This window comes from Mytilus trossulus, chromosome 6, assembly GCF_036588685.1.
Source record: "Mytilus trossulus isolate FHL-02 chromosome 6, PNRI_Mtr1.1.1.hap1, whole genome shotgun sequence".
Lineage (NCBI taxonomy): Eukaryota > Metazoa > Mollusca > Bivalvia > Mytilida > Mytilidae > Mytilus > Mytilus trossulus.
The window spans coordinates 22,628,881-22,653,582 of NC_086378.1; the positions used below are offsets into that span (position 1 = coordinate 22,628,881).

The following is a 24,702-nucleotide window of genomic DNA, read 5'->3' on the forward strand; positions in this document are numbered from 1 at the left end:
CTTATTTTGAATAATATTAAACTGTTAAAGTAAATGTGTTAACATGAATAAAGTCCAGGAATATTACAAAATTCTTGGACATGTTTTGACCATTTAATACCAAATATTATAGTTCTTTGGGAAAATATAAGCCCTTTTGTACTTGAAGTGTTTTTACAAAAAAAATATATAACTTATTTTGACCCCTCATAAAAGGGATATTCATAACAGGGATATTCATAACATTAAGGGGTTGTTCTGAACCTGATTATGACTTGGATGGAGAATTGTCTCATTGTCAGTCACACATACATAGACCAGATTTAATTATTCAATTATTTCTTGTTGAACAGGGAAAAAATACTTCATAAATTAAAGAACTGTCAAGGTACAAGTGATAAATCAAGTTTTAATATAGTCAAAACTTACTATTTTATGTTTACAAAAAAAAATTATAATCGCTCGCCTTTACTTTTTAAGCTTCGCCTCAAAAATTTGCAAATTAAATATTTTTTTATTAAAATTTTCAAATCGCTCGCTCGCCCCAATTTTTGGAGTCCAAAAATCCGTAGAACAAGAAATTAAATTGGTGTGGCCTTAAAAGTTTTTCAATGACATAAATCGTCTAGTTTTATAATGTTTATCACATTGGATTCTGTTAAATCCGAAAAAATTGAAAGAAAAAAAAATGTGTGCAATTCATTTTATAGTTTTAATAAATGCAAGTTAAATTTTTATCATCTGTTCTAAGAAATTTTTTTTTTTTCTGTTTTTCAGAAGCTTGGCAGCAAGTTACAGAAAGGGTACAGGATGCTAGAACGACTGCAAGGTTGAAACATTTGTCTTGTGCAAGTAAGTAAGGTTTCATATGTTTCTGGTACATGATAACATGATTTCTGTACCGTTTACTAAAAGTTGTGCATTGGTTAAGGACAAATATTTTGGTCTTTTTCAGAAGTAGATGTATAAGTAAAGATGAATGGACATGCTTTATTTTAGCCTACCGTACATTAAATTTAATTTGTTGATGTCCTCAATTTCTTAAAAAATACTTTGAAGGAAAAAACAGATGTGATTTTCAAATAAAATATAGAATTTTATTTGAATTTGGACACTTTGCAATTCTGGAAACGCAATCAAAAATGTTCATATATCTGAAAGAGTATGATAAAAATTGATAGGAATTCTAAAATCTAACAGCATAATATTGACAGCGAGTTTCTTTTGTGAAAGTACCAGCTAAGGATAAATATAAAGTATTAGGAGTTCTAGCAATTTGGATTAATGGTCTGTTTCAATCAATCAATCATATTCAAACATTACAATCACACACTGCTCAGCAGAGAAAACTTACATAAACTTGCAAGTTATCCATCAGTCATATTGTATATGTTGACAGGAGTCAAGTCTTGTAACAATGATATTGTATTTCAGGTGTACATGGAGTAAATATGTTTGGAGTGAACCACAATGCTGTACTGTACCTGTTAGAACAGCTATATGGAGCACAGTTATGTCGTAACTACAAGTTCAGATATCAACAGTATACCCTCACTGAGGATGAAGAGGTAATAGTCTTCAAAGCAATATAATTGTCCTTTGAAATAAATATATGTAACCTGCTGTAGACTTTGATGCAATTGTATAGTTCTATAGTTTTTCCTGTTTTGAGGTATAAAGCAAAAGATTGAGAGATAGTTCTTTGTGGTTTTAAATGATGGTTATATATATTTGAAGAAGAATCTGTGAAAGGATCATCATGCGTGTCTATGTAGACACGAGGGGAACTAAGCTCTATACAATGTAATTCAAGTTTTTAAACTGAACAGTCTGTAAAAAACATGAAAAAGTGTTACTTATAATTCTCTTCGAACCCCCAGTCTTTGAATAATTTGATATTTTCAAGATGAGATTAAGCTGAGTATGATAATACCCTATTCATGTGGTATATAAATAAAAATGTATTTGTCATACTGATGTTATGGGGGAGATTGGTAATCTGTAAGCAGAATCAGATCAATAACCTCAAACGCTGTAGACTTTTATGAGGGTGGTAAAGTAGGGTGCTTCCATGGGAAAATCGTGAAACAAGACATCGAAGATAAATAATTTCTGTTATGAACGTTTGACGAAAAACACTTTGATGTAAATCTTTTGTGACCTGGTCACTGCCCTCTAGTATATATAAACTCTGTTATACATAATATTCCTTATTTTAAAGTAAACACATTTATGATATAAATGATATATGGCTTTTAAAAAAGTATTTAACAATCTTCTGAACTTTTAAAATGCAAATAAAGGAACAACATCATAGGCCTTTCCTCCTGAAAAAAAATATTCTATCAATTTTTTACTTGACGATCCCTGTCTAGTGTTTGAAATTAATTCGAAAAATACTGAGCACGCAAAATAAGCATTTGAAAATCATGATGCAGGTAAAATTAAATAAGCAGAACATGTTGAATGAGGCACCTGTCTTGCACGACTGAACATCAAATCAAAAAGTAAAAACATGTTGAATGTCAAATCAAAAAGGGTGATCACGCTGCACGAAAAATAACCCTTTACCACCCGTTTTTATATTGTATGTTAATGTTAAACTGATCAAGAAAATAATTTTGATGTTTTGCATAATATTGACGAGAGTTTGATGTCGTTTTTTAAATGTCTTTTATATTACAGGAACCTGTAGTGAACCCAACAGGATCTATCAGATCAGAACCCTACCAATCTCGTAAAGAGTTCGATATCTTCAGTTTCCTCATGTCTCAGTATAGAAGACTGCCAGAAATGGATTTGTCAGATGCTAACAGTGAAATGAATCTTAAATCACAGAGGTTTGTTCAGTTTAAATGTTAAAGCATTGGCATTTCTAAATCTTTGTGGTGTTCATAATACAATTTTATTTTCATGGATTGAGGAAAACTTGCATTTTCTTGACTGTTTGATTTTATGTTTTTGTATATATTCTGATGGAACATTTGAAATTTGTTGAACATTTAAAATTGTGGTTTCACTGTACTAACAAAATCCTTAAAAATTGCAATTTGGTGTCCAACAAATAATAATGAATCCACAGTAGTTTTGAATATTATAAAGTACTGACACATTGCAAAACTTATGGGAAAAAGAATAAGATTTCGAATTGCCAACAAATATTAATTTGTGAAATTAATGATGTTGGCAGAATGTATTCTAATTTATAATTTCACAGGGTAATGTATTAGTTTATGAAATAAGATATAGTTTTTGCTGTCATTCATTGAATCAAAAGCAATTAAATGTTTTATTTGATTTCATAATATCCACTTTGTTAAACAAATATAACTTTAAAGGGAAAGAAAAACTTATACTTGATATTTGAGACAATTCTTATTGATTAATTTGATTGAGTGAAAGATTTCATTGGCATAATACAGATGAGATCATACCCAGATGAAATAACCTAATTAACAGGTTTATGATATGTTTTAAAATTAAAAATCATCCTGAATATGCATAAAGTTTTTCCGCTGGATGCAACAATCAATAAATAAATATGTATAAAGTTGATGAATATAATTATTTCAGGAGAGCCACCAGTATGGACTTGCCAATGGCAATGAGGTTCCGTAAGCTGAAAGAACATGCTAGGGAGGCTGTTGGAGTATACAGGTAAGTTATAAGTTAATGGACAAAACTAGAACTTCTATCAAATAAAAATGGATTTCTAAATGTTCAAGTACCATTCAGTTTCAGTAACAAAGTTAGTTTTTATACGACCGCAAATTTTGAAAAAATTTTCGTCGTATATTGCTATCACGTTGGCGTCGTCGTCGTCGTCGTCGTCGTCGTCGTCGTCGTCGTCGTCCGAATACTTTTAGTTTTCGCACTCTAACTTTAGTAAAAGTGAATAGAAATCTATGAAATTTTAACACAAGGTTTATGACCATAAAAGGAAGGCTGGTATTGATTTTGGGAGTTATGGTCCCAACATTTTAGGAATTAGGGGCCAAAAAGGGCCCAAATAAGCATTTTCTTGGTTTTCGCACTATAACTTTAGTTTAAGTTAATAGAAATCTATGAAATTTTGACACAAGGTTTATAACCACAAAATAAAGGTTGGGATTGATTTTGGGAGTTTTATTTTCAACAGGAATTAGGGGCCAAAAAAGGGCCCAAATAAGCATTATTCTTGGTTTTCGCACAATAACTTTAGTTAAAGTAAATAGAAATCAATGAAATTTAAACACAATGTTTATGACCACAAAGGGAAGGTTGGTATTGATTTTGGGAGTTTCGGTCCCAACAGTTTAGGAATTAGGGGCCAAAAAGGGACCCAATAAGCTTTTTTTTGGTTTTCGCACCATAGCGTTAGTATAAGTAAATAGAAATCTATGAAATTTAAACACAAGATTTATGACTATAAAAGGAAGGTTGGTATTGATTTTGGAAGTTTTGGTCCCAACAGTTAAGGAAAAAGGGGCCCAAAGGGTCCAAAATTAAACTTTGTTTGATTTCATCAAAATTGAATAATTGGGGTTCTTTAATATGCCGAATCTAACTGTGTATGTAGATTCTTAATTTTTGGTCCCGTTTTCAAATTGGTCTACATTAAGGTCCAAAGGGTCCAAAATTAAACTTAGTTTGATTTTAACAAAAATTGAAACCTTGGGGTTCTTTGATATGCTGAATCTAAAAATGTACTTAGATTTTTGATTATTGACCCAGTTTTCAAGTTGGCCCAAATCGGGGTCCAAAATTAAACATTGTTTGATTTCATCAAAAATTGAATAATTGGGGTTCTTTGATATGCCAAATCTAACTGTGTATGTAGATTCTTAATTGTTGGTCCAGTTTTAAAATTGGTCTAAATTAAAGTGCAAAGGGTCCAAAATTAAACTAAGTTTGATTTTAACAAAAATTAAATTCTTGGGCCTCTTTGATATGCTGAATCTAAACATGTACTTAGATTTTTGATTATGGGCCCAGTTTTCAAGTTGGTCCAAATCAGGATCTAAAATTATTATATTAAGTATTGTGCAATAGCAAGTCTTTTCAATTGCGTAGTATTGTGCAATGGCAAGAAATATCTAATTTCACAATATTGTGAAATAGCAAATTTTTTTTTAATTAAGAGTTATCTTTCTTTGTCCAGTATAGTAAGCAAGAAATATCTGCAAGAATTTTTTTTAATTGGAGTTATCTTTCTTTGTCCAGAATCAACTTAAATCTTTGTTATATACAATATACAATATATATTCACTTTTTACTACCAACTGATAAATTTAAATAATCTTTACCATTCAGTGATAACAAGCAGTTTTTTTATACGACCGCAAATTTTTAAAAAAATTTCGTCGTATATTGCAATCACATTGGCGTCGTCGTCGTCGTCGTCGTCCGAATACTTTTAGTTTTCGCACTCTAACTTTAGTAAAAGTGAATAGAAATCTATGAAATTTTAATACAAGGTTTATGACCATAAAAGGAAGGTTGGTATTGATTTTGGGAGTTTTGGTCCCAACATTTTAGGAATTATGGGCCAAAAAGGGCCCAAATAAGCATTTTCTTGGTTTTCGCACTATAACTTTAGTTTAAGTTAATAGAAATCTATGAAATTTTGACACAAGGTTGATGACCACAAAAGAAAGGTTGGGATTGATTTTGGGAGTTTTGGTTTCAACAGTTTAGGAATTAGGGGCCAAAAAAGGGCCCAAATAAGCATTATTCTTGGTTTTCGCACAATAACTTCAGTTTAAGTAAATAGAAATCAATGAAATTTAAATACAATGTTTATGACCACAAAAGGAAGATTGGTATTGATTTTGGGAGTTTAGGTCGCAACAGTTTAGGAATTAGGGGCCAAAAAGGGACCCAAATAAGCATTTTTCTTGGTTTTCGCACCATAACGTTAGTATAAGTAAATAGAAATCTATGAAATTTAAACACAAGGTTAATGACCATAAAAGGAAGGTTGGTATTGATTTTAGGAGTTTTGGTCCCAACAGTTTAGGAAAAAGGGGCCTAAAGGGTCCAAAATTAAACTTTGTTTGATTTCATCAAAATTGAATAATTGGGGTTCTTTGATATACCGAATCTAACTGTGTATGTAGATTCTTAACTTTTGGTCATGTTTTCAAATTGGTCTACATTAAGGTCCAAAGGGTCCAAAATTAAACTTAGTTTGATTTTGACAAAAAATGAATCGGTTGGGTTCTTTGATATGTTGAATCTAAAAATGTACTTAGATTCTTGATTATTGGCCCAGTTTTCAAGTTGGTCCAAATCTGGGTCCAAAATTAAACTTTTTTGATTTCATCAAAAATTGAATAAATGGGGTTCTTTGATATGCCAAATCTAACTGTGTATGTAGATACTTCATTTTTGGTCCCGTTTTCAAATTGGCCTACATTAAGGTCCAAAGGGTCCAAAATTAAACTAAGTTTGATTTAAACAAAAATTAAATTCTTGGGCCTCTTTGATATGCTGAATCTAAACATGTACTTAGATTTTTGATTATGGGCCCAGTTTTCAAGTTGGTCCAAATCAGGATCTAAAATTATTATATTAAGTATTGTGCAATAGCAAGTCTTTTCAATTGCACAGTATTGTGCAATGGCAAGAAATATCTAATTTCACAATGTTGTGAAATAGCAAATTTTTTTTTAATTAGAGTTATCTTTCTTTGTCCAAAATAGTAAGCAAGAAATATCTTATTGCAAGAGTTTTTTTTAATTGGAGTTATCTTTCTTTGTCCAGAATCAACTTAAATCTTTGTTATATACAATATACAATGTATATTCACTTTTTACTACCAACTGATAAATTTAAATAATCTTTACCATTCAGTGATAACAAGCAGTTTTTTTACATCTTAATATTTTATGATGTATTTAAATGAGTAGTTATTGTTGCAAACTCCATTAGAATATTTTAATTGAGATTAGTTTGGGAATAAGGGAAAGGGGGATGTGATTAAAAAATTGGGTTCAATTTTTTTTCATTTGAAATTTCATAAATAAAAAGAAAATTTCTTCAAACATTTTTTGAGAGGATTAATATTGAACAGCATAGTGAATTTCTCTAAGAGAAAACAAAAATTTTAAGTTCATTAGAACACATTCATTCTGTGTCAGAAACCTATGCTGTGTCAACTATTTAATCACAATCCAAATTAAGAGCTGAATCCAGCTTGAATGTTGTGTCCATACTTGCCCCAACCGTTCAGGGTTCAACCTGTGCGGTCGTATAAAGCTACGCCCTGCGAAGCATCTGGTTAATATTTTTTTATGCCTCTGCCATATTAAAGAGGGTATTAAGTCTTACCCTTGTCTGTCTATACATCCTACAATTTTATTTAGGGGCCAGCTGAGGACCACCTCCAGGTGCGGGATTTTCTTGATGTGTTGAAGACCCTTTGACGGCCTTCAGCTGTTGTCGGCTCTTTAGTTGGGTTGTTGTCTCTTGAACATATTCCCCATTTCCATTCTCACTTTTATTTTTTTCTCTAACTTTAGTATATCTCAACCAAATGTAAAGAAGCTTCTACACTACAAGTATTTCCACAAAACTCAGATCAAGTACAAATTTAGGTCGCATCACTTTTACCTTTCTTCCCTTTATAACTTTATATGATATGCATGTGGTGCATCTGTCCAATGGACACATTTCGTATGCGTTTCATATTTTGTTCAGAGAATTCAGCTTGTCTGTCTGTAACGTTATTTAATCACATAATTAATAAGATTATTTGTTTCTGATTTATGTTTTGTAATTTTAGATCACACATCCATGGAAGAGGTTTATATTGCAAGAGAAAAATTGACGCTGGTGAGATGATAATAGAATACTCAGGGGAAGTAATTCGTGGTTCACTGACAGATAAAAGAGAAAAGTATTATGAGGGCAAGGTATGTTTGTTTAGTTGATTTCTTGATTCATTAGTTCAGAAATATAACATTTTAAAACAATTCATTGATTTTTCCTGCTTTTACTTTTTAACTATTGACGAATGATGTAAAAAGTATAAAAAAATTGAGATCTCGTAAATTATGCTTTAATTTGTTATATATAGGAAGCGCCGAAGAAACTATAGATTGAGAATAACACTTTTAAAAAAAGATTTTTGCTACATTTTTAACTTTTCTGACCTCTTACAGGTTTTGTGTGTGTTAAATTCTTTTCAAAGATTCTGTGTCCTTGTATAATGTATTTGAACACGCGGAAAGTATGTGGTGAGTTCTGTAATATTCTTTTATGTTTACAGGGTATTGGATGTTACATGTTTCGTATTGAGTTCTGTAATATTCTTTTATGTTTACAGGGTATTGGATGTTACATGTTTCGTATTGAGTTCTGTAATATTCTTTTATGTTTACAGGGTATTGGATGTTACATGTTTCGTATTGAGTTCTGTAATATTCTTTTATGTTTACAGGGTATTGGATGTTACATGTTTCGTATTGAGTTCTGTAATATTCTTTTATGTTTACAGGGTATTGGATGTTACATGTTTCGTATTGATGATGCTGATGTTGTTGATGCTACTCTACATGGAAGTGCAGCAAGATTCATTAATCACTCTTGTGAGGTAAATATAATATGCTAGACTTATAGATAAACAAAAAAATTGTTCATTGATAATTACAATTTTTTTCTTCTGAAATTTTCCAAAAGTTGACATGCTAAAAAAACATATATTTATACAAGTCTAAATTGAAAACAATGTTCAAACCTATGATTGCGTTGGATATAAATCGCAATTTTTATATGTGTGCATGTAGAACAAATTTTGCTGTAGAAGGGTCTAAATACAGCACAAACAAAATTTTCCAAAAGAGTGAAAAAGGATATTTTAACAAAACGCATTTGACAAGCAGGTTGAACAACTGATGTTTTATACCCTTATATATTGAATTATGTTTTATGATTATTTTGCAGCCTAACTGTTATTCCAAAGTGATTCAGGTTGAAGGGAAGAAACATATAGTTATCTTTGCCATGAGACAGTAAGTATAAGGACACTTATGTTTTATATCATCTGGTACCAGCTTTTACAAAAATTGCTTAATTTGTTAATTTCTATATATTGAAATGGCTACGGCTTAATTCAAAATGAAATAATAAAAAAGAATTTACTACACATACGAGAACTGCATAGGTTGCATGACAATTCAACCCTTGGGATTTGTTTCACTATCAGACTACAACTTAATTAAAATAAATAGGATGTCCCTTCAAAGGTTGTTTCCTAACTTTGTTAGTTATTGTTCATAATGTAAAAGGCATTTATGTCCTTGTAAAGTGTTGTTTTGTGGTTGCTGTAAATGAAAATAACATTATACAAAGACAGTGTTCTCCCCAGGATTTTTGGATAGCGCTGTGGTAAGCGCGTGATTTTCCAAAATTCTCAGTAACTTTGTCGCGTCGCGCGGTTGGTTTGTAATTGATTTTTTATGTGTTTTTCCTATATTATGCTATTGATGTTTTCTCTTGTAATGATGTCCTCATCATGCTCATGGAAGTTACCCCTTTGTTTGCTTATGTTATTGTCTGGATATAGACATGAAGGAAGAAAAGTCTTTTTTTTCTCCATTGTAAATTCATATAATCCTCATATTATTATCTGTTTGTAAAACCCAAGGAGAAGTCTTTTCCATGATGGGTCTATACCAAACTGCCTATGTGAAGATTTCTTATCACTAACAGGTGATGTTGCAGAACATGTATTGTAGGACCAACAATAAAGTCATTGTCAGCTTCTGTGAGAAAGTTTTCAATGACAAGATTGGTATTTTTTACATTCACTTTTATTAACATTTCTAGAAAAGTGCAACTTTGCAATTAAAATGAGTATAGTATTTCAAAGGAAGAAATGAACTTGCCCTTTCAATAATATTCAATTGTATCAAAGATTTGCTTAAATAAGGCTAAAATATTTCAATATGAATGAATATAACATATATGTATGAAAGAAATCCTATAAAAATATTTTAAAGAGATTTTTTATTTTAAAGGTAAATTACCAACCAAATACATTATGTATTCCAATTGAAGCAATTACCACCTTTAGAGGTTGTGGTTGATAATTCTATAAACATTTGAATATGTGTCAACAGAAGAGTTTGTCAAAATTTGACAATACTTCTTTTAGGTCTTTCCCACCCAAATTATCTCCCTTACTAGCTGACACAACTTCCTGTTTACACTTGTGGCCTTTTTAGCATTAAATACTATTCCTAATCCAAGCCATCCTCTGTTTACATTAAATTCAAAGCAATATTTGAATAATATATATTGATGATTGGTTGACAAATATCGATATTTCATATATATTTATAAAAAAAAATCGTTTTGTTTAATAATTCCTTATCCATTTGAAAAAGAGCCCAGATGGACGAGTAATCGTAAAATACGGGCTTATAATGAATCCCTTGATAACAGGATTGCTTCCATCAAGCAATCCAGGTTCGACAGTTCGGTTGTAAACGCGAAAAAGTAATGATATAATCCTAGATGGTTCAAGCAATGGTCGAAACCACGTTGTCAGAGAAGGGGTAACACTTCCCTTATATAATTTAGAAATTAACTTTTTAGCACCCGAGACATGCATTAAATTTCTCTCCATTCCTTTCATTAGTTTCGTTATCTTTAAAAGCGAAAAACTTGAGGAAGGAAAGGTTTATTTGGCAGTAAAAGGTTGGCAAATGGCGCCATTTTGATCATTTATTGAACTGGTCCCTACGATATTTGACATCGTTGGGTAAATTAACGATCTCTCGGATAAATAAACCAGTCGATCACGTGATCGGAATGTGTACAAAATACTACAGGATGTTTGAAATTCAAAAACAATAGCGCTGATTTTTGATTGGATAGCACCGCGGTCTGCCCAAATACCACCGCGGTGAATTCAAATAGCGCTGAACATCGCGGCGCTAAAATGGCCTGGGGAGAACACTGCAAAGAGATAAAGTTACTTTTTCATGCCCAATATTTTGGTGTTTTTCTCTACAATGTTTTAACAATTCAAAGCATTCATTATAGCTTGCTTTAGGTATGGTCATTTATAATATATATATACAATGCAGTATGGGTATGTTGAAGGCTCTGTTGTGATCTAAAGTTGTCCACATTTTGTCTCTAGTTAGCTATTAAATCACTATTTTAAAATGTAATCTATTTCACATTTATGAACAAATAGCCAAAATAAATTATGTTGCACCTTCTTAATGATATATATTAATTTTACAGAATAAACAAAGGAGAGGAACTCACCTATGACTACAAGTTCCCAATAGAAGAAGTCAAAATTCCATGTACTTGTGGGTCAAAGAAATGCCGTAAATATCTCAACTAGGATGATTGTTTGCTGACCACAGGGGAAAAAGGGAACTCCATAACTTAGAGCTAGTATAAAATAAAAATAAAAAATGACCGTAAACAGAAATTTGATTGGAAGATGGAATGTTAGAAAAATTGTGCAATGATACTAAATAAAAGGAAATCCTATAGAACTAGCTTACTGTGATATTGTTCTATAACAGAGATATTATCTAGAGAGTAAATAATATTGTATTGGAACAGAATTATTGTCAAATCTCCACAATGTGTTCTATGTATCATTGATATTATAAAATTCTATATTCAATTGGTTTGTGCTATGAAAAAGGAGTATTATTTTTCTTTAATTTGCAACTCTTCAAAAACTATGTTAAATTAATAAAATCAAGATTTGTTACCAATCATGTTTCAAAATAGCCACTATATACTTATAGAACCATACTTGAACTAAGGGTAGCATGAGGTGTTAAAAGATTTTGAAGACTGAGCATTTTGAAGTGATTAACTAAAGGCCTTCTAATGAGATTAGATAAAATATTTGAGAAGATAGAGATATTTTGTTTCATCTTTTAATTGTTTCCAAAAATAATATAAAACAAATGTTTGTACCTAACTGGTGACATGACATATTTAACTACTATGCAATCATTTTATGCAGTCGCTGCAATCAATTTGCAAATGTTTATTTCCAATGAAAGACTGTTTGTCAAACATGTTCTGACCATATATGTAGAAACTAACATTAGGATGCAATTGTTGTATTAGTTCTACTAATAGTTTAGACAGTATGGTTTCTGTATTTAATTGTTCAGATATTTAGAATTTGAATTAAAAGTCTTAATGAATTTACAAACTGATTTTGATGGGATGTGGTTTGATAAAAAAAAAAAGAAGGAAATTGTTATTTTGATGTGAAACATTACCAGAATATATTTTTAATTGTAAATATGTAATTACAATGAAGTGTAAAAATGTACAGTCGTTGAAAGCAACCAGAGATGTGCTATAATTACATTGTTCATTGAAACAAGGACATCATTTCACAGGGTCATGTATAACAAACTGAAAAATAAACAAACCTATATCTGATCATCAAGGGTGTTCGCCTATTCATATTTTGTAGAGTTAATGGGTCAGTTTTGGTACTGTTCCGATAACATTTGTATTTGTGCCATAAAAAATTACAGGGTAAACTACTATTATTTACCTTTTATTTGATAAATTTGCAAGAGCATTTTTATTTTCATCAAACTGTCTTCATGTATATTGACTTGAACCCACATGTTCAGCCCCTAATTATCTGTGTCCTTCATGCATAAAATGAGGGTTTTATTCAATGCAAACTTGTTTCATAATTTAAGAAATATTCTGAAGTAAAACTTTGTGAGATGATGTCCTGAAGTGTGAAATAAACCTCAATCATTCATAGCTATTATCTATCTACTGTTACCATTGTTTACATTTTATACATTTACATACACATATATTTATTTGTTGTACATAGTTTTATATTTTTTGTGTTTTCGAACAATGAATGGTCTCCTTTAGCAATTGAATACTAAAAATAAAATTTACAAATTATGGTATTTAAAATGAACTTACTTTGTTTTTATTGATTCTCCTACTGTACAAGTACAATTGAGAGGTCCAGATACATAGCCTTTTATTTTTATCACACTTAGTGCCCCCTATTTACTCAACAAATATGTGCTTTCTTAATCATAAAGGAAAGTTTACACATTTAAAGATGTGCATTTTAGTAATATGTTTTTGCTATTTTGTTTGAAAAACAATAATATATGAGAAATATTGTTTTTTTATGCATCATTTATGGGCATTATGTTTTTTGGTCTGTTCATTTGTTTGTACGTCTGTCCACTTGATGTGAAAGTTTTTGATGCAGGTAGTTGTTGCTGAAGTTGATCTATCAACTTTAAACTTAGTACACATGTTCCCTATGATATGACTTTCTAATTTGAATGCAACTCTCTAAATTGACATTCAAATTAGAGTTTAAACCCCAATTTGAAGGTCGTCTGAACATATAAATTAGTGAGTGGGACATCCATGTACTAAAGACACATTCTTGTTATGTTCTGCATGGGTGGTCTTACGGTAATGAAAGAAGCTCAGGTTTGACATCTGGTTGGGTCAGCTAACTATTTTCAATATATAATTTTAAAATTGATATTTGCTGTTTCTCTGACAAGGACTTGGCATTAGGAATTAACAGCATAGACTAGTCAACTTGGATTGTGGGTAATTTTGCTGCAGCCTATAAACCCTATGGATAGTAGTTTTAAAAAAACCTGACTGTTACTAATGACAGTCGAAATACAAAGCATGGAAAATTCATTTCATTAAAATATTAAATTTGCATCTTAAAGTCAAGTTTATCTTATTTAATATCATTTAGTATCCCAAAATTTTTTTGGAAAAAAATCTGACATTTACAGATCTGTTATACCAATTTTGATTCATCGGAAATCATGCAATGTTGGTAAACTAGGTAAAATGCTATTTAATTCACCATAATACCCATTTAAGAAGGGTTTCAGTAAACTTGAAAATCTATTGCTGAAACTACCCAATGAATTGAAACCAAAATTTGCTTGCTTCATCTAACCGATGTCAACTACAAAGTTTGATTGATGAACCAAGACCACCTTGTCTATAAATAGAAAAAAGGGGTCAAACTACAGTGTTCGTATATATTTTAAATAAAATAAAAACAGACATAGTGTAAATACAAAGCACAAGATCTATAAATCATGAAATTCTATCTAAAATTAAAAAATAGAAAGCACAAGATATTTAATTCATGAAATTCTATCTAAAATAAAACTAAAATTAAACATGGTAAAAGTACAAAGCACAAGATCTATAATTCATGAAATTCTATCTAAAATAAAAAATAAAATCAGACATGGTAAAAGTACAAAGCACAAGATCTATAATTCATGAAATTCTATCTAAAATAAAAAATAAAATCAGACATGGTAAAAATACAAAGCACAAGATCTATAATTCATGAAATTCTATCAAAATTAAAACTAAAATTAGACATGGTAAAAGTACAAAGCACAAGATCTATAATTCATGAAATTCTATCTAAAATAAAACTAAAATTAGACATGGTAAAAGTACAAAGCACAAGATCTATAATTCATGAAATTCTATCTACAATAAAAAATTAAATCAGACATGGTAAAAGTACAAAGCACAAGATCTATAGTTCACGAAATTCTATCTAAAATAAAACTAAAATTAGACATGGTAAAAGTACAAAGCACAAGATCTATAATTCATGAAATTCTATCTAAAATAAAACTAAAATTAGACATGGTAAAAGTACAAAGCACAAGATCTATAATTCATGAAATTCTATCTAAAATTAAAAAAAAAAAAAATCACACGTAAAAATAGAAAGCACAAGATCTATAATTCAGGAAACTATCTAAAATAAAAACGGACATGGTAAAAATTAAAAAAAACCATGAATATCTTATCATTGATGATAATCTATTTCTAAAGGCAGTGGCTATTTTGCTAGCACAGACAACATAGCAATTTTCTGATTAAATAATATCAGATTATTACATGGCATTTTTCATATCGCATGTATTATCAGCCCTAGGTTCAATATCAGCCCAAGAGCCGCATGGCTCGAGGGCTGATATTGACCAAGGGTTGATAATACATGCGATATGAAAAATGACATGTTATGATCTTTTTATCATATGCTTCAACAATGGAGAAAAATCACAGATTCATATATTGATCATTTTACGTGGTTCCCAAATAGAAGTTCAAAGAGTGAAAAGTTCACGGACGTCGGACTCCAAATTTAGTACATTCGATATGAAATCTTTCTATCATATGCCTCAACAGAAAAAAAACCATTTTAATATGGACGAAACGACAAAAGAAATTATTCAAAAAAATACATAATGAACACTGTTTGAAAAAGTGAACTTTTTAACGTAACTTTCTAAATTATGTTTGAAACTTTAAAAAAACGCATTTATTTAATAATTTGATTTTTTTTTGTTTTTTTTTTTCATTATTTTACAAAATATACTTTCCAGTATCCAAATAATTGTTTCGTTAATAAAATTGAGATTGTACACTACTTTGTAAGTTTTTTAGTGAAAATGTAGCATTGAGGTATATTTTCCGGAATTTGCCGAGCATCACCGGAATGCCATGCGATAACGTTACGGAAAGGCATGTGATAACACTCGAAGCATGTGATAAACTTTTCATATCAGCCCGCTAAGCACCAATTCGAAAAATATGGAATTTACGTTGATTTAATGATATTATCATACAGTAAAAATCATATGTTATTTAGTCTAAGTATATGATAATCTTAATTAATTTCTATAGAATGGTTATTTTACCGGCACTACCAATACAATGTCATTTGTAGTCGCTGGAAAAATAAAAAATATGTTATTTGCTGGTTTAAAGTAAGAGGAAGCCTATTTAAAAACTATTTTGTTTTATATACACAAGTAATTCAAAGAACTGAGTTATTTTAAAAGCAAGTTTAATTTAGATATTTTTTGATATAATGAAGCTTTGTTATATTTTTTAATTTATGATGCAATGAGATTTTTGACTTCAATTAATTATATGTTGTGACATGATTTTATTGTTACAAATGGATATATATTTTTTTTTAGCTCACTGGGCCTAAAGCCCCCCCATGTAAGCTTATGCCATCACTTTGGGTCCAGCGTCTGTCATAAACTATTTCAAGAATCTTCTCTGAAACTACTGGCCAAGATACCTTCAAACCTTTAATGAATGTTCATTTGAATGTTTTATAAAGTGTATCCGAATATTTGATCCGTCAACAAACATGGCAGCCATGGCCAAAAATAGAACATAAGGGTCAAATCCAGTTTTTGGTTTATATCTCAAAAACTGAAGCATTTAGAGCAAATCTAACATGCGATAAAAATGTCCATCAGGTCCTGATATATCCGGCTTGAAATTTTCAGACAATCTGTTGTTGGGTTGCTGCCCTTAATTTTTATGAAAATTGAAGTTTTTTGGTTATTATCTTGAATATTATAATAGATAAACTGTAAATAGCAAAGTAAGATCTGCAAATAATACAACTTGACCCAAATAAGGAGTCATTGCCCTTTAAGCAAATTTTACACAATTTTTTATTTGTTTTGAATTTAAGAAATCTCAAATGAATCTAGCATAAATATGGTGTTTTATTTCTTTGTACTTCAAGAAACATGGCCACTCTCTGTAACTGTATTAGGAAATCCCCCCTTCAAAGGAGCCACTATGTCTAAAATAGAACATATGGGTAAAATGCATTTACTTGCCTTTGAAGTATATATGACAGATACAAAGAACATTTAAATGGCATTTTTAAGCCACTCATTAATATATATTGAAAAGCAAGCGAATCATTGAGGGATTGAAGCAAAAAATAACAGATGAAAAGTAAAATAACACAAATACTGAACTCCGAGGAAAAGTCAGAATGGAAAGTCCCTTATCAAATGATAAAACACATCAAACGAATGGGCAATAACTGTCACATTCTTGACTTGGTACAGGCATTCTCATATGTAGAAAATGGTGGATTGAACCTGGTTTTAGAGCGCTAAACGACTCACTTGTATGGTAGTTGTATCAAGTTTCATTTTATTTATAACGATACGTGAACAAAACAGACATAAACAGGTAAAATTGTCAAAATAGAGATACAGCCATCAATACCGTGTCACAATCTCAATCAGAACATAACAAACAATTTCTCGCTACATTGAAGACCTGATGGTGACCTGCTGGCGTTTTTTTGTGTCGGTGTTCTCCTTTTATATTTGATGTTTCCCTCAGGTTTAGTTTGTAACCCGGATTTTTTTTCTTCTCTATCGATCTATGAGTTTCGAACAGCGGTATACTACTGTAATTTAAAAAACCTTAATTTTCTACCTCAGTCGATTCAATTAGATAATATGGAAGATATGCACTGATTTATGCATTAAAGACGCTCAAATTCAAGATTGAATATGAAAATTCGATCAAATATGCCGTAATATGTCACTTTTCATATAGCTTTTGTAAAAATTGAAGATGGCCGCATCCTTGTTAACTCTCAACCTTCATATATGGTGTGTATTATTGTCTTTACATTAAATCCATTGTATGTTGGATGTGTACGGATTGAGTGTTTAGTCTTAGAGGCATGATCTTTTTTATTAGTTGTTAGTGGCTTTGAACTAGCTGTCAGATAACTGCGAGTACTCTCAGATCTGTTCATTGTGTCCCCCTTTTTTTGTCGGTATGTATAAGAACCCGGCCACGTCCACTTGTATTTATTGTCTATCTGATGAGTTAAGCCTTTTTCAACTGATTTTTACAGTTCGTTCTTATTTTGTACTGTTATACCACTGTCACAGGTTAGGGGGAGGGTTGGGATCCCGCTAACATGTTTAACCCGCCACATTATTTATGTATGTGCCTGTCCTAAGTCAGGAGCCGGTAATTCAGTGGTTGTCGTTTGTTTATGTGTTACATATTTGTTTTTCGTTCATTTTTTGTCGAGCCTTCGACTTTAGTCTAAAAAGCGAGACTAAGCGATCCTACATTCCGTCGTCGGCGGCGTCCACAAATATTCACTCTGTGGTTAAAGTTTTTGAAATTTTAATAACTTTCTTAAACTATGCTGTATTTCTACCAAACTTGGACAGAAGCTTGTTTATGATTATGAGATAGTATCCAGAAGGAAATTTTGTAAAAAAATGTAATCCATTTTTTCCGTATTTTACTTTTAAATGGACTTAGTTTTTTCTGCGGGGAAACATAACATTCACTCTGTGGTTAAAGTTTTTAGAATTTTAATAACTTTCTTAGACTATCCTGGGTTTGTACCATACTTGGACAGAAGCTTGTTTATGATCATAAGATAGTATCCAGAAGTAAATTTTGTAAAAAAATGTAATCCATTTTTTCCGTATTTTACTTTTAAATGGACTTAGTTTTTCTGCGGGATGACATTACATTCACTCTGTGGTTAAAGTTTTTAAAATTTTAATAACTTTCTTAAACAATCCTGGGTTTGTACCTAACTTGGACAGAAGCTTGTTTATGATTATAAGATAGTATCCAGAAGTAAATTTTGTAAAAAAAATATATCCATTTTTTCCGTATTTTACTTTTAAATGGACTTAGTTTTTCTGCGGGGTAACATTACATTCACTCTGTGGTTAAAGTTTTTTTATATTTTAATAACTTTCTTAAACTATCCTGGGTTTGTACCAATCTTTGACAGAAGCTTATTTATAATCATTAGATAGTATCCAGAATTAAATTTTGTAAAAACATAACTCCATTTTTTCTGTATTTTACTTTTAAATTGACTTCTATTTTCTTCCAGTTAACATTACATACAGTCTGCAGTTAAAGTTTTCAAAACATTTATTATATTCATTTAACTATCATAGATTTTTACCAAACTTGGACAGAAGCTTCTTACAATCATAAGATAGTATCAAGAGGAATATTTTTATTGATTTTTTCCTCATTTTTGTTAAGCCTGCGATTTACAGCAAAAGTAGGCGAGACACTGGGTTCCGCGGAACCCTTACAAATTTTTTTACATAAATAAGGCCGTTAGTTTTCTCGTTTGAATTGTTCTACGTTGTCTTATCGGGCCCTTTTATAGCTGACTATGCGGTATGGGCTTTGCTCATTGTTGAATGTCGTACGGTGACCTATAGTTGTTAATGTTTGTGTCATTTTGGTATTTTGTGGATAGTATTCTCATTGGCAATCATACCACATCTTCTTTTTTATACAACTTACATTTAAATATTATGAATGAACACAAATGCGGCCACTTCCATTTAAGACAAAAACCGTCTAAAATTTAACTACGATGCTACAGTTGTGAAGATATCAGTAATTTAGCATGACTTAATGATGCTATTACTCGATACATGTGCATTGTCTGGTCAAAAACAGCCCATATTTATGTCTGGTCAAAAACAGCCCATATTTAGGTAAAAGAATATTTCGCCAACCAGTTCTGTCTTTAGCCTTTGCTTCGGTTTCTCCCCATGCAGGTCATGACAAGCTCCTTCAGTTCTGCTCCTGACCAATAGTTCGACGCCAGGTGGTTTTTGTGTCTTCATATTGTTCTCTTCCCCTGAGTCCATCTAAGAGCTATCATAGTTGTTTTGGGTACAGGCATCATGAGGACTTGCCCCAGCCATTTAAAGCGCCTCTATTGTATATCTTTCAGGACACATGTGGACTAAGTCATTTCAAGGAGCTGTTTGTTTGAAATACGGTTTGGCCAAAATATTTTGCATATTCGCCTCAAAAATTGTATTGGAACCTTGAGAGCGATATCATATCTGTTTTGTTACTCTCTAGCATTCACTACCATACAGGAAGACAGTTTAAACAGTACTGTTAAATCTGTAATATCTGTGTTTTCCTGTTTCATTGTTTGGACTTCGAAATATTGAAGATCTTGCCTTGACTAGCCTACCTTTAATGGGTTTTTTTTTTGTGTTGGATCTTCTGTACTAACCACAGTACCTAGATATGTAATTTTTTTTATCTACCTGTTGTATTTATGTGCCCTCAGCTTTTAGTCTTAAGTTTGATGTTGTGTTAAGTCGCATTTCTTGGGTCTTTTTTGCATTTAATTCTAGTCCAATTTGGTTTGCCAAAAACGCTGAACCGATTTGCCTTTTTCCTGCATATTATCTTGTGGAGATTACAGTAGTGCTATATCAACAGTCGTCAAGGTCCTTTAGGGTTGTAAACATTAACCATGGAATGCCTCTTTTTTGTCACTGGTGGTCTTCATCATCACCCATGGCCAGTCAATTGCAACCAGGAATAAGATGGGTGAGATGCTGGAGTCCTAGCTGTCGTACCCAAGATTTGACTTCAAACCAGTCAGTTTACTTGTAGTTAAGTATTACAGCATATTTAAAGTTGGTATAAAACCATTGTATCAGTGTTACAATCTTTTGTGGTATCCCGTATGACATAAGGATTATTCAAAGAGTCTCTCTGTGTAAACTTTCGAATGCTTTCTGAAATTGATAAAGTTGTTGATATATATAGGTGTCTTCCATTCTATACACTGTTCAATGATGTTCTCAAGAGCAAATCCCAGGTATCTGATCAATTCATCCTTTCCCTTTTCTAAACCCAGCTTGTTCCTGTCTCAACCTGTCATCCAGTTAAGAGTCTATCCTGTTTAATAGTATTCTGCATATAATTTAATTGGGATTGAGAGTAATATTATTCCTCAACAGTTGTCACAATTTCGAAGATCACATTTCTTCGTTAATATAATGATAAGACCTTTTGCCCAGTCATCTGGGATTTTCTTTCTTCCCATGTCTCTGAAGAGATCATGTAGTATGGCTGTTGCTGTGTTGATGTCAACTTTCAATAGCTCAGCTTGAAGTCCATCTATTCCCGCTGCCTTTCCTGTTTTCATGAATTTAATTGCCTTTATTATATGTCTTCTTTAGATATTGGGTCTCTTTTCTTTACCTCCTTATCTTTCTCTGCACGTTTCTGTTTTGGTTCTTTTAACCTAGATGGTCTAGTGCTGATGACCTTTTCGTTGCGTTTTGCCCTTTAATCGATTCATTTTCGTGTATCTGATGTCAACAATTGTTTTTGGCTGTCCTTCGGAAGCAAATGATATTTTTACTTGTGTATTGATTCACCTCTTTGATGTTTCCCCATCTCTTTTTATGGAATTGTCTTCAGATTGATCTAGATCCTCTAAAGCTCGAAATCTATTTTTGAGTTTAATGACAAACTTTTGTTTGATTTAAGGTTCTTTCAGACGGTTCCCATTGATGATCTTTCTCGTAGGTTTGTTATTGTTCTGTACCTTTTTTTCAACTTCAGTGAGAGTTTAGCTATAACTAAATGATGGTCGCTGTTCACATCTGCTCCTCTAAATGCTCAGGTATCGTCTCCATTTGCCATTTATGATGGTGTGGTCAATCTGTTGTTTGGAGAATTCCTTGTAGTTGTGTGTTCTCGTATGTCTTTATGCTTAAATAGGGTTCCCCCAATTACTAATCCATTAGTTGAACACATATTTGCCATTCTCTCTCCATTCTCATTTAATACAAATAACCTTCTTTTCCCATAGCTCTTTTTTGTTCTGTATTTACTTTCCAAACCTAAGCATTAAGGTCTCTTATAATAAGAAGGACATCATGTTGTCGTGTTTTGCTAATTTGAGCCTAAAGAGCTTCATAATAAGCGTCTTTAATTTTCTTCTTCCTCATTGTTCGTAGGCAAGTCACACTAAATAATTGTTGTCTTGAAATAGCTGGAAATAAAGCGAGCTCTGATCAATCGCTTGTTTATTGGTTCCCATTCTATCAAGCACTTTCTACATTCCTTATTCATAATGAGTGTAACTCCTTCTGTATGTTGGTTGTCATTTCTGCCGGAGTATATGATGGTATGACCCTGTGTGATTATTTTTCCTGATTAGGTCCACCTCCATTCACTAATGCCTAATATTCCTAGTTGGTATCTTTCCATCTCTCTTATTACTTGCGCAGTTTTTGAGATTTGGAACATAGTTCTCAAATTCCACACGCCAATCTTAATGGTCTTTTTCTGGATCCAAGAGATTCTGGTTCCTGCCCATTGCCGCCTGAGTTGGGCTTTCTCCTTGCATAATCATATTGCTACTTGTGCAACCCGTCGTCCCATGAATACCTGATGTTTGTTTATTTCTTGTGTTGATTTATGTAATAAGCTTTTGTTTTATTAGATGAAATTATTGTGTTGAATCACTTTGAATTTTATGATATCTTTACTCCGAAAATATTTGCATTTCCAAAAAAGTTACCGCATGCATCTTATAATAAAAATGAGTAGGTGTTTCCTTTTTTGTCATAAGTACGATCTATCTGCCATGATATTACTACATTAGCCAGTCTTGTTCCCTGCATGGTCATTGCTTACTCTTGCTTACTCTAGGTCTTTTAGTTGTTTTAAGCCATCTTTTGTTTGTTTTATCTGTTGGTAAACGGTACTGTCGTCAGCAAGGAGATTGGTACGCCTGTCTAGTGTAGTCGAGTACTAGTAAGTCGTTTATATACATAAGAAAAAGTTTTAAACATTACAAAATGCAATGAGGAACAACCGATATTGCTAGTATTACATTGAGAATGGTCCGAATTCTCTAGTATAACTATGTTCGGTTTGATAGTAAATAATTTATCTGATGTGTAGCTAGTTCAGATGTGTTCTAGAAGTCTAGAACCTGAGTTTATATAATAATCATTTGTGTGTGAACTATCAAAAGGTTTTGTCAACCCCACAATGATTGGAATGCTTTCTGTGTTCTAATTAAACTCATCATAGATACCAGGACTATTTAGTATATACGCCAGACGCTCGAATCCAAAAAAGTTTAAAAAGCCAAATAAAGTACGAAGTTGAAGAGCATTGAGGACCAAAATTCCTAAAATTTTTGCCAAATACAGCTAAGGTAATATATGCCTGAAGGAAAAAAGCCTTACTGTTTAAAAAAAATAAAAATTGGAAACAGTAAATTTATAAATATAACCATATCAATGACACTAATGTTGTTGGGCGACGATCTGTGATTCGAAGGATCTATACAAAAAATTGAAAACAGCACGTTGAGGGTCGTTCATTTCTGTATTCTTTATATTTTACGCCCATTATTCTCTATTCTTGACATTTTAAAAAACATCCCATCGTTCTCTAATTTATTTATTTTTTATTTTTTTTATTTTTTTTATTTTTTTTTGGGGGGGGGGGCTTATTACTCTGTTTTCTTTATTCTTTTGCACGCTATTCTAAAGTGTTGGTCCACTATTAACTATTCTGTAAACCCGATAAGTTAGGACCTTCAACTGTAGTCTCTAAAAGTCGTTTGAACATATCATGAAAATGAGAGCGGGATAATCAAATTAATGAGGATGGGATAATGATCTGCTAATGGGTGTTGGAAGTAACGTGAACATGTATGCTGCAGATATTGTCAAACATGTAATTTCTAAACTGACTTAAAACACTGTACAGAGAACAGATAAAACCAAGCACCAAAAAGATCGAATAGAGCATATAAATAAATATCAGTTCTTTGACTACATCCAACAGGCATACAAACTAATAACTGAAAATTGACGTCTGATTGGCTTTTAGTGATATATAAACATGTAGTAGTTATGTCAGTTTGGATGTGGGATGTATACATACGTACCTTCGTCATTTTGAATGTGGGATGTAAAACTACGTAGCTTCGTCAGTTTGGGTGTGGGATAAAGAAATACGTAGCTACCTCAGTTTTTATATGGGATGTATAATTACGTAGCTACGTCAGTATGGATGTGGGATGTCTAAATACGTAGCTATGTCGCTTTTTGTGTGGGGTGTATAAATATGTACCTTCGTCATTTTGAATGTGGGATGTAAAACTATGTAGCTTCGTCAGTTTGGGTGTGGGATGAAGAAATACGTAGCTATCTCAGTTTTTATATGGGATGTATAATTACGTAGCTACGTCAGTATGGGTGTGGGATGTCTAAATACGTAGCTATGTCGCTTGTTGTGTGGGGTGTATAAATGTGTAGGTACGTCAGTTAGGATGTGAGATGTAGCCATACGTAGCTACGTCAGTTTGGGTGTGGGATGTATAAATACGTTAGTATGGGTGTGGGATGCAAAAATACGTAACTACGCCAGTTTATGATGTGAAAATACGAAGCTACGTCAGTATGGGATGTATTAAAACGTAGCTATGTCAGTTTGGTAGTGGGATGTATAAATACGTAACTTCGTCAGTATGGGTGTGGGATGTAAAAAAACGTAGCTTCGCCAGTTTAGGATGTGAAAATACGTAGCTACGTCAGTATGGGTGAGGGATGTATATATATAAACGTAGCTATATCATTTTGGCTGTTAGATGTATTAAAACGTAGTTACGTCAGTTTGGATGTGGATGTATAAATATAGCTATGTCAGTCTGGATGTGGGATGTATAAATACGTAGCTATGTCAGTTTGGGCTTGGGATGTATAAATACGTAGCTACGTCAGTTTGGGTGTGGGATGTATAAATACGTAGCTTCGTCAGTTTGGATGTGGGATGTATAAATACGTAGCTACGTCAGTTTGGTTGTGGGATGCATAAATACGTAGCTACGTCAGTCTGGGTATGGGATGTATAAATACGTGGCTACGTCAGTTTGGGTGTGGGATGTATAAATACGTAGCTACGTCAGTCTGGGTGTGGGATGTATAAATACGTAGCTATGTCAGTTTGGGTGTGGGATGTATAAATACGTTACTTCGTTAGTATGGGTGTGGGATGCAAAAATACGTAGCT

At 32.0% G+C, this 24,702-nt stretch overlaps 1 protein-coding gene across 3 annotated transcripts in view; it reads left to right on the forward strand.

Annotated features, from left to right (window-relative positions):
- Positions 1–12,904, forward strand: part of LOC134720934 (uncharacterized) — a 70,162-nt gene extending 57,258 nt beyond the window's left edge. For all 3 annotated transcript variants that reach the window (XM_063583520.1, XM_063583521.1, XM_063583522.1), the window contains 8 exons: positions 757–831; positions 1,414–1,547; positions 2,665–2,819; positions 3,553–3,636; positions 7,745–7,874; positions 8,459–8,554; positions 8,905–8,972; positions 11,218–12,904. In XM_063583520.1, coding sequence (XP_063439590.1) covers positions 757–831; positions 1,414–1,547; positions 2,665–2,819; positions 3,553–3,636; positions 7,745–7,874; positions 8,459–8,554; positions 8,905–8,972; positions 11,218–11,323 — 848 coding nt within the window. In that variant the 3' untranslated portion in view covers positions 11,324–12,904. The remainder of the gene's footprint in view (positions 1–756; positions 832–1,413; positions 1,548–2,664; positions 2,820–3,552; positions 3,637–7,744; positions 7,875–8,458; positions 8,555–8,904; positions 8,973–11,217) is intronic.
- The last annotated feature ends 11,798 nt before the right edge of the window (positions 12,905–24,702 follow it).